A 15,630-nucleotide genomic window follows, 5' to 3' on the forward strand; every position below is an offset into this window, starting at 1 on the left:
ACTGCTGAAAGAGACCCTGCGCCACCTCGGAGTTCAGACGCCATTCGTGATCCATCATGCACCGGCGGCTGAGTTCGTCTGCTCTGGCGTTCAGAGAGCCCGCCAGATGTTGAACCACCAGGGTGATGCCCTGGTGTTCCAGCCATGTCCAGAGGCGCAGAGCCTCCTGACAAAGGGTCCACGACCCCACCCCGCCCTGTTTGTTGCAATACCACATGGCGGTGGTGTTGTCCGTGAACACCTGCACGACACTTCCCCGGACAGAGGGAAGGAAGGCTTTCAGTGCAAGTCGGATCGCTCTCAGCTCCAACAAGTTGATGTGGAGGCGAGACTCCACCGGAGACCAGAGGCCTCTGATCTCCGCCTCTCCCATATGGCCACCCCATCCCAGGAGGGACGCATCCGTCACTACGACATGCTCCGGTAGGGGTAGGGAGAGGCTCTTGCCCGTGACCCAATCGCGGTCCGTGAGCCACCACTGCAACTGCTGTGCAGTGCCCTCCGAGATCAAGACATGGTCGGACAGGTTGCCGTGATGCTGGGCCCACTGAAACTTCAGGTCCCACTGCAGAGCCCGCATGCGCCGCCTGGCGTGATGCACTAGTAGGATGCAGGAGGCTATCAGCCCCAGAAGCCGCAACACTAGCCTGACCGAAACCCAGGATAGAGGCCGAAAGATGGGAATCGGGGCCTGTATATCCCGGACCCGCTGTTCCGGTGGATGAACCCAGAACTGCGCCGAATTGAGAACCGCTCCGATGAAGAGGAGCTTCTGAGAGGGGCTCAGGTGTGACTTCGGCACGTTGATGGAAAACCCTAGCAAATGCAGGAGATCCGCCGTAGTCTGGAGGTGGGAGACGACTGTCTGGGGCGAGCCCGCCTTCAACAACCAGTCGTCGAGATAGGGGGAAGACCGGAACCCCTGATCTGCGCAGATGAGCTGCGACCACCGCCATCACTTTCGTGAACACCCGAGGGGCACTGGTAAGGCCGAAGGGGAGCACGGTGAACTGAAAGTGCTCCTGACCCACCGTGAACCGCAGGTAACGCCGGTGGGCCGGCAGGACGGGGATATGGAAATATGCGTCCTGCAAGTCCAACGCTACCATCCAGTCTCCAGGGCAGCTAGAACCTGAGCCAAAGTCAACATTTTGAACCGTTCCTTCCGGAGGAAGGCATTGACGTTCCTGAGGTCCAAGATAGGGCGTAGGCCTCCTTTGCCCTTCTTGGGAACCAGAAAGTAGTGGGAACAACAACTACGACCTACTTCTGGACTCGGAACGCGCTCGACGGCCTCTTTGGCCAAGAGGGCCGAAACTTCCTCTTGCAGAAGATTCAAATGATCCTCCGAGATACGGTGGTGCTGCGGTGGCATGGCTGGAGGGGTCGTCTCGAAGGGGAGGGAGTAGCCCCTTCGGACGATTTGCAGCACCCACCTGTTCGAAGTAATGGTACGCCAGTGGAGCAGGTGATGGCGAACCCGGCCTCCCACTGGCGAGGAATGGGCCTGAAAGCTCGGACTAGGAAGGCTTTGAGGCGGATGCTGCCGGGGTGGATGTGGACTGACCGCGTCGTCCTCCAGTACCGCCTCGGCGGAAACCGCGACCGCCTGCAGGCTGGTTCTGCGGCCGGTGGCTAGGCGGACGTGAGAAGGTGCCCCTTTCTTGGCCACGAAAGGAGCGAAAAGCGGAAGTTTGTGGCCGCGGGGCCGAGAGGACCAAGGACGTGGCCGTAGCCCGGGAGTCCTTGAAGCGAGCCAGCGCACTGTTTCTCACCAAAAAGGCGAGCGCCATCAAAAGGCATGTCCATGAGTGTGCTCTGGACATCCCCTGAAAAGGACGTGGACCGCAGCCCGGTAGACTGCCAGCCCTTCACAAATTGTCAGCAATCTCCCTTGGGGTAGAGGAACTACTCCCATGCAGTCCGTAGGCACCGAGGAAGCAGAGCCCAGTTTACTGTGTTGCTGCTCCCCGGCCAGCCCGACGTAGCAGCCCCCCCTGAAGAGGTACTCCAGGATCAGCTGGAGTCGCATAGGACCATTAACCGGGGTACCGGACCCCTTGCCGCAGCCTAGGCCTGTTTTAAGTCCAATCGGAACTCATCCAACACAGACTGAGCAGCCATTGAGGGATGTCAGCACCACAGAGACCTACTCCTAGAGTGGCCCAGCAGTCCTGATTTTTGCACCCTCAACCGGTGTGACTGACCACCGCAAGGCACTAGGACACACGCAGCCCAGGCTCTGCACGCCAGTATCCCAGCCTGAGTACCAACAAACCTGCTGAGCCCCTAGTTCCAAGGACCCCACAGGCCCCCGCAGACCCCGCGGTCCAGGGGCCCCCTCACTCAGCGGATTCCCAGCCAGCCGGCCGAATACCTACACACATTAACCTGCTAAGCGATATCAGTACGGGCGAAACGGGCAGAGAACGAAAAGGCACTTTTCCTTTGCACCAAAAGACAACAACATGGTCTAGTTTCCCTGCTGCTGGCAGCCGCCCCAACCCCCTTTATGTCCCCCCCCCTCTTCCTTTCACGCTCCTCCTCAGTTAGTAAAACCAAGACTTCAAGAAACTCGTATTACCTTCTCTTTCCTCCTTTCGTTTATTTGCTCCCCTGTGAAATGGATCCAAAAAAGAAAAACACTTGCTGGATATGTCGGCTTTTTCCGACATTTTTCAATTTCTAAGTGCAGCCTCAGGGTGGAGAAAAATAAAACATTCAAAATATGAAAAATAACTAACTAAAGCAAGACAGAGTGGTTGCAAGGTGGCCAGATTGAGTTATTCACCCCTAAACACATTAGCGCCACTATACAGTGTTTGCCAGTGAAGCGCTACTTTTGTTTTCTCCTAGCTCTTTGAACAACATTGTTTTTCCTGGGTGGGAAAGTGCACTATTCCTGGAGTTACTGAAATACCTGCTTGATGGGTGAATTGGAAAACAAAATGCATACTGCGGCTCTGTATTCACAAACGTGGTCTTTTTAAAACCACACTGCTTACGTTTTGTAAGGATATAAGCAATGAGCATTGAAACGGGCCCCTTCTGGACTCTGTAGTCCTAGACTTAACTTTTCAGGCAAAAGCACTCACTAATTTCTGAATAAGGAGTGTAAAAAGAAAAAAAGGTAACCATGTTGTTCCTAGTTACATTTCACATGCCTTACTTAATATTGCATGCTCTACGAGCGTTTGCTTTTTCTAGGAGGTTGTTTTTTTTTTAGGCAGCATATTGCTCCCATTTAGTGTGTAATTTGAATTGAGTCGCATCCAGGTGTTTATAGCGGGTCAGTGCAGTGCAAGTTTGGTTTCTCTCAATGGGGCAGTATGGTGTTCAGTGGAGGAGAGGATGTGGCACTATGGTCAGAGCTGCTGAATTTGGAACTGGTGAACCAGGTTCAGCCTTCATGGCCAGTCCACCAGGCCAGTCCACCAGACCACTCCCCCTGAGGGAGCACATTCCCATGCTAAACCTTAGAAGGCCCCACAAGATCTTAAAAGCCCTGGTGTCTTAGCACCAGCAGGTGGACCCTAGCAGTGGCAAGTTTAGGTTAACCTTGAAGGCCTGTCCGCCACAATTCATTCTGAAGTTCACCTCCAGTCTTGCAGGCAGGCCTATGAAGCAGCACACCATAATGTGACAGTGACTGTCACTGAGGTCACAGGACCCTTGAGCAGAGTGGCTCTAGGGCAGTGACTCTGCACCAGGCACTGACTAGCCGCGGTCCGTGCAGGTACCAGCGGTGGGGCAGATGGGCCGGGTAAGGGGGGTATTTCGAAGGATGATGCAGAGAGAAAATTAAAAAAATAAATAATTTTCCCTCTGCATCGTCCCTCTAAATCCCCCCTCACCCGGGCCCACCGCTGTTACCTGCATGGACCGTGGCTGGCGCCGACTTTAAGTGGGGGCGTCGTGTTTGCAAGTATAAAATGGTTTTAAAAACACTTGCTGCCTCCTTCCTGGCCTCCCAACAATTTTCGGCAACAATAAAAATGTCATGATAACTCCAGTGATTAATGCTCTTATTAGAGAGATGGTGTTTTTCTAGTGGGCGTTTTGACTCATGGAAACGAAGTGCAAAGGGTTAATGTGCCTACTGCTAAGATCATGTACCATGCAGATCACAAAGTGCACATAATGTAAATAGGTCAGTGGGTTACTGCTTTTGTCAGAGACCCTATTGTTACCTGCAGTTAATAAGTTAAAATCCCAACATAGAACAGTGAGCTCTTAATTGTTGTGTAAGGGCTGCATGCAAACTGCAAGGTATAAATTAGAGTGTGTTATGGTTTTTCCCCCAGTCTTTGATTATCCTAATGTTGCAGAAAAAGGGTTGATTTGGGTAGAAATCAATTCTGATTATTAAAGAGAACCACCTTGTAGTCCTTTGTCTTATGTAACATTTCCTGCACAGTGATTTACACACAAGATTGATTGTCTCTGTGTAATATGTGTGATGTAAAATGCTCTGACACCCTACATTGGTATTAGTGGTGCTGTAAATTTGAACCTTTATTATTTTGTGATTTTTACACATGCTAACAGTCTCTGCAAAGATTTTTCCTTATTAGTACCAGTGGAACATACAACTGCAGCAGTGAGAAAAGTGACCAGTCAACCTTTGCAAAGGGTCCTTCACTTCACAGCAGCACAAGTCAATTTTTTAAGGAACTTTTGATCCGTTTGAGCTATAAACAATTTACTAGTTAAAAATCATCACATTATGCAGATTATGTATTATGTGGCAAATATGGCAGACACAATTATGTGGAAAACAATTGCAAACTAGGATATTTTGCCATTCATGGTTTAACTGCTCTTGTGGAAAAAAGGGAGGAGAAGTGCTGAGGACAAACTCCTGGCTGGGAGACAAATGGCTTGCAATTCCACTTTTAAGGATATTTGGGACATTCTGTGATTGGAAACGTATCCCACTTTGTGAATGTATTTTAATGTTAATAACTCATATTAAACCTTAAGTAAACGTGTATCCATTGGTTAAAATAAATAATGTAATAAGCTGCAACTGGTCAGTGAAAAGGGAAACGAATACAAAAAATTGGGATATTTTGCTCTTCCTGCCACACCTCTGACTCCGCCCACTGATCCAATCTACGGGTTATTCCTGCCCTCCGATTCTCCGCCCACAGTTCCCCTACTTTTTCCCCCCACTTCGTCCACTGGATATCACATAGTGTTGGTAGCCCTGAAATAAAATGCCAGCCTCACATGTTTACCTTGTGGGTTATATGAATAAATTCATGGGTAAATAAATGCATAAAAAAATCTGCCACTGAAGTTTCAGTATAATGGCTCTGAAGATGATATATTAAGCAGAAATCTGTTACAGCCTTCTTACACGTTCTTTGTTGTTAGAGAGCAAAACTGGCAGCATCTGCAAACGCCACTTCCATACTCCCAAGTATTGTATTGTATTGTATATTCACTTATATAGCGCAGACTGTCACCCTACGGGTATCCTGGCGCTCTGACAAAACAATCAACTACTCATGCTACAGGAGAGAAGCAGCAATCAGGCTTTTGGGAAGAGCCAGGTCTTGAGGCTCTTCCTGAATTCCAACAAGGAGTCTAGTTGTCTGATGTTCCAAGGGAGCTCATTCCATAAACGAGCTCCTGCCACACTAAAGGCCCTCCCACCCATCCTGGCACGTTTGAACCTAGGTTGTGTCAGTAGATTGGCGTTAGAGGAGCGCAACTTTCTTGGAGGGGAATAGCGTGAGAATCTGTCCTGCAGAGGGGCCTGACCCTCCCCGTGCATAGCTTTGTGGACAAGGCATAGGGACTTAAAATGAATTCTTTCTTTGATCGGTAGCCAGTGGAGCTCACGCAGCGCCTGGGTGGAGGAAGAATCGCGACTGCGGTTAAGCGCCAGCTTCGCTGCAGCAGACTGGACTCTCTGTAATCCCTGCAAGATATATTGGGGGGCTCCTAAGTATAGGGCATTGCAGTAGTCCAGTCTGCTGAGCACTGTGCTCCTTACAATCAGAGCACGTGAGTTGTCTGGCAAGAACGGAAGGATTCGGCGGAGTACTCGCAGCAGCCCAAAAGACACACTGGCGGTCTTGTTTGCTTGCGAATCTAATTGAAGGTTGCTGTCAAACATGACGCCGAGGTTCCGGATGGAGTCTGCCAGAGCCAGTGGAGCCTCCTCCGGGGTTAGCCTGAACTCAGTCGCCAGGTGATGACTCTGCCCTGGTGGCGAGTAGAACATCACTTCGGTTTTTGCTGCATTAAACTGCAGGGAGTTATTCCTCAGCCAATCTGTGGTCAGGCACATGCAGTTTTGAAACTGTTCTAAAGGCATCGCCTGTTTACCTTCCAGCGAAAATACCAGCTGTGTATCGTCTTCATAATTTACTAGTTCAACCCCAAATGCTTTAATAGCCGCAAATAGTGGTTGCAGATATATATTAAAAAGAATGGGGCTGATACTGGAGCCCTGTGGAACTCCATAGGCCACGGGAGATTTTCCTGAAGAGAAAGGTCCCAGCGTTACCGCCTGCCGTCTTTCCGCAAGATAGGAGCGGAGCCACTGTAACGCTCGGCCTTTTATTCCTATCTCCTCCAGTCGCTCCAGTAAGATAGGGTGGCTCACTGTGTCGAATGCGGCTGACATATCCAGGAGCACCAGCACCGCGGTGCTCCCGGTGTCAGCCCGCATACGCAGATTATCTAGCACGGTGACCAGAGCAGACTCAGTCCCATGACCAGGGCGAAAACCAAACTGGTCCACGTCTAACAGATGATGCTCCTCAAGGAATTCCGAGATAGATCTGCTCACGACCCTTTCCAGGATCTTAATAGGGAAAGGGAGCAAGGAGATAGGTCGGAAATTGGCTGGATTAGTGGGATCCAGGGAGGGTTTTTTTAATAAGAGGGGAAACCACAGCCTGCTTCCATGTGGCCGGCACTTGTCCGGCTTCCAGTGATTGGTTACAGATCTGGCACAGCCACGGGAAGGTTAGATGGCCGTATGTTTTCCACATCTTCTGGGGCAAGGGGTCAAGGGGTGAGCCGGAGGAGATGCTCCTGACTAAGGAGTCAAAAATAGGGGCCGACATAGTAGGAAAGGCAGTCAAAGGGTTATGTTGAGCCAAGCTCCCATTTGTTACTGGGTTTTCTCCGGGGCTGAGGGCGGTCGCCTCGTTGTCCTTAAAACGGTCGACAATTTTAGCCACTTTATCTTGAAAGTGGGTGGCGATCTCATCACAGAGCTTTTGTGAGGGGACTACACTGTTCTCCAGGCAAGTTGGGGCGGAGATGGTTTTTGCTATTCTGAAAAGCTCCGTAATCCCATTTGGGGCCTGCAGAATAGATTGAGCAAAGAATTGGGCTTTACTTTCCAGAATAAGTAATTTATATCTGCCTAGTATTGACCTCAGAGTAGCCTTATCTCTGTCCGCATACCCCTTCCTCCATGCCCTTTCAGCTTTTTTGCATTGTGATCTTAATTGTCTTAGATCATCAGTGTACCAGGGCGCTGAGATGTTCTTTCTCATTTTCACTTTTTTCATGGGGATCAGATTATCCAGTGCAGACGTGATGTACTCCTGGTATATGTTATAGTTATCCTCTACTGTATTAGAGCTCTGGAAAGGGCTCTTCGAGGGCGGTGTGAGGAGTGCGCCAGTCCTTGTTAATTTAGCCCAGTTTCTCCCTTTCCGAAATAGCCCGGCCATGTTGGCTTGGGCAGGAGATACATCTGCCCGTACTGAGAAATGTATCAAGTAATGGTCCGTCCAGGTTTGGGGGAAAATGTCTAAGAGTTCCACCTCTGACTCGTTAGCAAATAAGAGGTCGAGTATATGCCCTCCGTGATGTGTCGGGGAGTTAACTAGTTGTTGAAGACCTAGATTATGGCATGTATACTTCAAATCTCTCAATTGGTTTCGCAGGCTAACATTCTCCCACCAGTTAAAATCTCCCAGGATGATCATGTTAGAATGCGATAGGGATAGGTTAACAATGGTGTCCAGAAGGGGTTGCTGTGAGGTTTTACTCCCCGGAGGGCGGTAGCATAGTAGGCCTGATAAAAGGTTACCCCTGGCTTCCTGTAGCGAGAAGCCCATCAGTTCAAACCCCTCTAGCTTGTCCACTTGTAGCAGGGTGAAGTTTAATTCCTCCCTGAAAATCAGCCCTACCCCTCCTCCCATTCCCACGTCTCTGGGTTTGTGTACAATTTTAAATCCTTCCGGGCAAGCAAGTCCAATTTCGACTGCGGAGTCCGCTCTAATCCAAGTTTCTGTAAGAAACAGAGCGTCTAGCTTAAGGTTCTCAATTAGTAACGCTATTTCGGAATAGTGCTTTACCAAGGATCTGCTGTTGATCAATCCACAGTTGAGATGGCCATGAATGTTGGCATTTAAATTTCCTGTGTTTGCCCTGACCTCACTGGCACTGCCATTAAAATCACTAGCAGCAACAGTTCCACTATTTTCTCTCCTGCCTATCTCTATTAGGTGGTTTTTAGAGTACATATGGCGTACCCTGTTGGAATCGCATTCGTCGTCCAGCGTCCGGCTCTCGTCCGGAGCGCGGACGGGCGCAGACGGGCTTGCCTCTGGCGCGCCCGCTTGCATTACTCTGTTTTTTATAGTCTCCCCGTCGAGAGCGTTGATGCGCGTTGCAAAATGGCGCTCAAAGTATAGGATCTAGACCGATCCAAGATGGCGCTCGTGACTTGGAGGAGAGAGAAAGATCCCGCTCAAGCGGCAGGTGAGTGAATTCTGTACACCTCACCCACGATTTTGCCTGGTAGAGGTTCTTATATGTGCACTAATTCCATGCAGTGTTACTGAGTGCAGTAAAACTGTAAATAATTAGCACATATGCAAATACACCATATGTGTGTCCACCAGAAGTCACGCTAGTACAACAGTTAAGGGACACTGGTGGGGGGGGGGGGCGCTCTGTCTACATTTAGTCAAGTGTGCTGGCATGCATGGAGGTCGCAATGTGCAGCAGCGGGCTGGCGTGCATGGAGGATGCGCTGTAGGCTCAACCTGCATCAACGAGTGCCGGACAGAATGCTTTATTTCCAGGGAGGTACAGAATTTGCAACTCTTCGTTGTGTGACCTGAAGTGTCTGGTGCATATCATCGTATCACACACCAGACCTTGTGCCTGGATTGCCTGGGCATGACCCTGATCAATGTGTACCAGAAGAGGTGCTCCTCAGACCCCGTGGTTTCCCGGTGCTATTTCTCATTCATCGCTTGTACCTTCCTGCACCATCACAGGCCTCATCACAGTGGACCAATTGCCCTCTTCCCACCTGGTCCTCCTGGAGAAGTCTTGGTGCCTGGTAGGTGGGAGAGTATGTGACTAGGCTTAAGGAACACTTCTGACAAGGTTCGGAAGCAGGTCAAGACACTGAGTGACACCCTTGTGCTTCTCAGAGCTGGACTGGTGTCAGAAGGCCCGGGCAGAGCCCTGTTTCTAACCAGTTATTACCCAAACCTGCTTCTGCTTTACAACCTATTGGTGAACTTCCCGAGTGTCGCCAAGATCCCTTTGTTTGCGTCTACCGCTTATTTAGACTACTTATCCCCACCTGCTTTCCAGGGACCCACACGAAGTGTGACCTTGACCGCGTGTGGACTAGTATCTGGAGGGCGGGGCTGGTGATCTTCCATCCTGGGTGTCAGGGATAGTGGGTTTAAATAGGAGGGTGGTGGGAGACTTGGAGCCATGGGGTCTTCAGTGTGTTATCCGTTGACATGCGGGGTATTAGTGGAACCACATTAGTGTGTCGGTCTGTATGTGTACATGAGTGTCCTGTACAGACTGGGCTGGTACCCGTTGCATCGTGTAACGGTGCAGAGTGAGTGAGTGTGTGGGAGTGACAGTCTGTGGACCACCTGTGATTAACGATAGAAAACGGTGGTAATAGTTTATATGTTGATTTCCTGCCAAAAGTACATACAGTTTACACTGGTTTTACCCGAGTGGACCCAGCCTGCGGTGCTGCTAAAAAGTGTTATCATTCTTTGTATGTACATATTACTGATGCCGTTGTAGCCCAAGGTGCACCCTTAAACTGTGCGATATTTCAGTAATAGGATTGTGGGGGTGGGCTTGAGACTGACAACGTGTTGCACCAGATACAGGTGCTGTGTGGGGTTTAGAATGCAACTTTCTCATGTGTGCATATATTGAAATCCTATCAACACGATTGGGCCTAGTACTGCTAATATTATTGGCAAGTGTGATTTATGCCCTTAAATGCAAGATATTCATGTTGCATTGATTAATGTGTGTGCTGACTAAAATCAATATTCGGTGTGATGTCTCTCTTTTGTGACGTGCCGTGTACTTACCGTGGTGGCGTGCTATGCCTTTGCTTTACACATTGCCTCTGTAATAATCCAGACTGCTCAGTGCCAAGCTACCCGAGGGTGAGAGTGGGTAGTACAGTTTAATAACCTGCCCTTGACAGGAGCGGTGGATTCTGCCTGGCTGGGGGTACCCCTTCAGCCAACCAGAAGGTGCTGGTTCCAGCAGTAGTCCCATTCAGAAGTATACCAGGCTGGGATGCCAGCAGGCAACCCTGTGTTAGCCAATGGGGCTACTAACTTTCCTCAGCAAAACGACAACTTTTAGAGGTTTTGCAGCGAAGCAATGTATAAACCTATGTGTCTTCCTTAACAATATAAAGCTCCCGGCCCTAGGGCTCTATAGGCCTTCCTTGGAGTAAACTTACACATACTGGTGGCTTTGCCATAAGTTGTACTGGTAAAGTTGAACTTGCAGGGAGACAACTGTCTTTCCAGTCTGTAGTGGCAGGCAGGAAGCAGGGGTGTAACACAGGCCCCTGCGGTGCGGGGGAACCCCCAACCTCCAGGGGGCCCCCTCAGCACCGCACTTCTGCCGGAGAGCTCCAGATTGAGTGCGGAGGGGGCCCCTCCACGCACCCTGCAGGGGGGCCCCCTCAAGTTTCGTTACGCCACTGCTGCACCTGGATGCCCAAGGGTAGGTAACGAATAACTGATGGTGGTACTTTGGACCTTGGCCCCCCTATGACCCTAAGTCCCGAAGGAGACACCCAGAAACAGACTGCAAATAACTGTATGCAACATATGCCTTTTTTCCCATGAGTAATCTCTGCGAGTACAACAAATGTTTACCACTGCACTCCGACAGGCCTAAACTGCTCACCCACACTACCACAAAAGAGAGCATTTAGTGTTATCATATTGCCTCACTAAACCAAAAAGGGTTGCCATGACTCTTTACACAGTGTACCTCGTTTTGGTGCACCATATAAAGAGCCAGCTTCCTACAATGCACCTTTCATAAATGCATGCACCTACAACCAAGAGAAATGCTTCAAAATGAAAACAGACATTAGCCACAGCGAAAGGGAAAGCCATTATTAGGTGAGATCATTGACAGTGGCAAAGACCGACCTGGCCAGAGATACCGAGAAGCGGAGTGTGGGCTGGGGGAGGAGGGATGAGTATTTTGACACAGCCCTTCAAAGATGTCTCGACAATGGGATTTGGAGATGAGTGAAGACACATACAGCCCCAAGACAAATTATTACACTTTACTCTTTGGCACACTGTACATCTAGATTACTTCTTGGTAGGACATTGCCTGAAACAAAACCAAAATACTGCACTAGGACATATAGCACTATCAAACCATTTGATCATCACTTCTGCATTGCACACAGCCACATACTCGACACACTGGGGAAAATGGAGATTTAATCTACTCTATAATGCAACATTTAAGCAAGAAATACTTTTAGCTGTTCAGGAACTCTTGGCGAAAATGATAAAGTGGGCGTGCTCACAACTACATTAAGGGGCATGCTGAAGGTGGTGCAAAGGCGATTTACAGAAAAAGCAGCCAGTTTTAAGCATTTGAGAGCAAAGAAAAGGACGGAATCTACGCGGAATGAGGTAGGGGTAATACATAAGAGAAAACAGTTCCCTAGAAGTTGACGACAGGCGATAACACTAAGAAAGCAACTCGCAATCTGTTGCATTCAACAAATATGTGCCATAAAGCAGTCTTTCACAATTTTCTTTTGTGCAACAACAGTCCTAATATTGATGCACTTCTTTATATTGGCGAAAAGGTCGCCCTTGCCGACTCAATGGATAAAGCTACTATTTCGTAATCCCCAAACCTGCAAAAGATCTGCGTTTATGCCGTTCTTACCACCCAACTTTGCAGAATTTAGATGTTAAGCTATTACCTACAAATTAGGTGTAATAGGATATTGCTAGCACTGGACTCCAAAACGTCATTCTACCTTGTTAACTGGTGTGCTTCAAAATGTAAGATTGGTTCTGCGCTTTCTAAGACTGACTGTAGCACGCTAGCATCATCCCAGAGTGAACATCAAGTCAATGTCACAAAGTCTAGCCTATAACAATAGCTACAGGCATTGGCAGGGAGGGCAACCCCCCTCCACCCTATTTGCCCCAACAGCGGACGATTCCCTAAACATAGCGGGAATAAGAGGGTGAAAGGATAGAGAAAGAAGAATTAAAGGGAAACAAGAGTTCAAACTAAAGACATTTGGGGATTATGCAATGGTCTCTCATTGATCCATTACAATCAGTTCTCCAACGTATGGAAGAAATTGAGGTATGAAGCAATCTCTGATTTCAGAATAAATATAGCTAATTCCGAAGCATTAGAAAACCCAGAGTATGAAGGTGTCCAACAACATGAATTTCCTTTCAATGAGCATCAAATGTGGTCAACTCAAATCTGACCAGCCTTGTGTCCAAAGTCAGATTTCAATCCTCATCACTCGACCCAAACTAAAACTTGCAGTCACAGACCCTTGATCACCAGCTGCCAAACAAAAGCCCTGCCACACACTGGATGCCCCCTGCTGCATCTTTGTAAAGACTGCTCCCTGTGCTTCTGCTCTGCTGGCATCTTTACCCTTGAAAGCCAACAACCTGAAATGTTGTGCCTCTCTGAAGTTTTGTTCGAAGAGGGATTAGCCCACAAACTGATCTTAGACCAAAGCAAATACATGTACCGCTGCAAAAACAAGAGCCGAAAATAATCAGAGTTATTCCCCCACCCAATTATTCCCTCACCCCAACAATCGCCAACTAATCACCCTGCTTTAGGCACATGATATTCTACCAATTTTCTTACCTTGGTTTCTGTTAGCATTCCATCAAAAGCACATGAATACACTGCAATTTTGCCATCTTTAACTGATGTTACATCTCCTTCGGTTTCTTTTTTGAATACCATGCCATGTAAGACAGACGAAGATAGCAACCCGGAGCCCTAAATAAAAAACATCAAAGCACTGTATTTAAGTTTGTATTGTACTCAAGCTAACATAGTAAATCAGTGTAATGCTTTATTGAAAAAATTCTAAAAGGGCTGTATTCTTGGAGAAAGGGTATACTTTCATAACTTCTTATTAAGGCTGTATAACAAAATATCCTCCACATGTATTCTAGAGAACATATATTATCTGACAACTGTTTAAGCAACACACTGTATGTTTAAGCAACACCTGCCTGTTTGAGACACAGGGCCATAAATGAAAAAGCACATTGGGAATTAATTATTGTGAGGGAGCCATCAATGTCCATCAGTCCTCTTCAAAAGAGTAAGGAATCCAGTTAACCATGAAAACAGCACAGTAAACATTGACTGCCCCATATAAAGGCCTTACTGCAGTACTTTACTTTAGTTGTATTATTCAGCGGCACATGCAATTGGATCCTATCTACCAATTATTCCTCAATGGCTTTCCATTTGGCTACACAGCGGTTTATATATACATTAACTGCCTAATTCGTGAATTGTTTTGACATCATAAGTCACTTCTCTGGCCTACGATATTCTATGGTCAGACACATTAATTCGCATTTGAGACCAATTCGTTCTAACCTTATGGCACAAAATAAGAAAAAGTAATGCAATAGGAAGGGAAAACTCACCAAAATCTTGCACACTCTGACGTTGTCAACATTGAAATTACCAGAATCTGAAAGGATGGAAACTGAAGGAGAAAATGAGCATACATCAGCAACTTCGTATTGCAAAAACTGCGCCTCAACAATGAGTGGAAATGATAAAGCAGAAGGAAAACAGAACAAATAAAACAGGTCAAGTAACTACATTTAAAGAAATGCACCAAACCAACTTCACCAATTGCTGCAGTGATGCAATTTTATTACACCAGCAACACTGAATAAAAAAAAGCATTAGATGCAATAGATTTCTCTGTCCGATTTACTCATTTCAGATTAACAAACATTTAACTTGTACTGCTGGTGTGCTTTTATACATGACAACGCCTCATTGGGACAGGTTTGCCTTATGCCCCTTTTTAATCTGGACCACCCGATGGGCTTGAGCCATAAATAAAAACTTAGTACAAGACAAAGAAACACTGCTAATTAACAAAAAAATAAGAGCAAAATTATAGAACTATCTGTATATTAGTAACATTGATAGATTATGTGTTTTCTACACATATTAACTGTGCAACTTTGAAAGCACACAGTTGGGTCTCACATTGAAGCAGCAGAAAGCAAGATGTTAATTTATTTTGTCTAATATGAATTTAGTGTTCATATATTTTTACAATTAGCTGTTCACTTTATAGCAAAATGACTTACCACATGCTTCAGCAATAAGCTTGGACAGAAAGTCTTCATTGCCGTATTGTTTGCTCATGACAGATGTTTTCAGCAGAGATGACACTTCTTCAAGATCACGAAGATTCTTTGCAGAGCAACAGGTCAGGTCAGGCAGGATCTCTAGGGCTTTTTTGCAAGCCTTTTCATACCCTTCTATGATCTAGGGTGTGGGTACAATATGTATCATTTAGAAATGTATTGAGTACACACAAATCAATAGATTTAATTAAGAAAACAGGAACTAGCTTCAGAAATTGAAAATGCTTAACAATCTATGTCTAGGCTGCTTATTCACTCAAATCAGACTGTGGTCTTTTCCTGCACTCCCTCTGCTATGGTGTTAGGACAGCCTAAGGAAAGTTTGGGAAAACTGCACTAATCACACCATAGTGAGAAATTGTTTGCCTCACCACTGCTCCTGCAAATGTTACACACATCACAATTTCAGAGATGTGCAAAATCACTTGTATGTTCTACCCTGGGCATAAGGTTCTGCTCTAATGTGCATGCAAAGACAAAAAGAGGCAGCTCAAAAACGGATTTGCTGTTAGCAGGTATTTTCAATTAACTGATAAGTGAAAAATCAGGCACAAGAGACATGGACTCAAGATTTGCAAAAGGCTTGTTTTAAACAGTGGACGTGCTAAACCCTTCTCCCTTAGAACTCAACAACAGCTGAACATCTTCCAACTTCTAGTGCGAGTCTGAAACGGAATGGCTAAAGAAAAACATACAAAAATGACTGAACCAATACAAAGATTGAAAACAGCCCTTACAGGGGTGTTCCTGCAATAAAAAGTAGAAATGCACAAAGAATATTCAGGTTGTCAATCATGAAATGGGGGACGTTCAGGATTTGCTGAACTTCCAATCACTCCTGTCCAATGCACTGTTTTTGTCCTACTCTTTACAAGGACAGGGGGGACTGCTGAGTTTGCCTTGCACTAAATGAAAAGAAGGCCCGGTT

At 47.1% G+C, this 15,630-nt stretch overlaps 1 protein-coding gene across 3 annotated transcripts in view; it reads right to left on the bottom strand.

The window, feature by feature from the left end:
* Positions 1-15,630, bottom strand: part of CCT8 (chaperonin containing TCP1 subunit 8) — a 123,502-nt gene that overhangs the window by 61,899 nt on the left and 45,973 nt on the right. For all 3 annotated transcript variants that reach the window (XM_085623090.1, XM_085623088.1, XM_085623089.1), the window contains exons 5-7: positions 14,643-14,823; positions 13,959-14,020; positions 13,156-13,293 (exon numbers count right to left, since the gene is read on the bottom strand). In XM_085623090.1, the coding sequence (XP_085479216.1) occupies positions 13,156-13,293; positions 13,959-14,020; positions 14,643-14,823 (381 nt within the window). The remainder of the gene's footprint in view (positions 1-13,155; positions 13,294-13,958; positions 14,021-14,642; positions 14,824-15,630) is intronic.

This window comes from Triturus cristatus, chromosome 8 (genome assembly GCF_964204655.1).
Source record: "Triturus cristatus chromosome 8, aTriCri1.1, whole genome shotgun sequence".
Taxonomy (NCBI): Eukaryota; Metazoa; Chordata; class Amphibia; order Caudata; family Salamandridae; genus Triturus; species Triturus cristatus.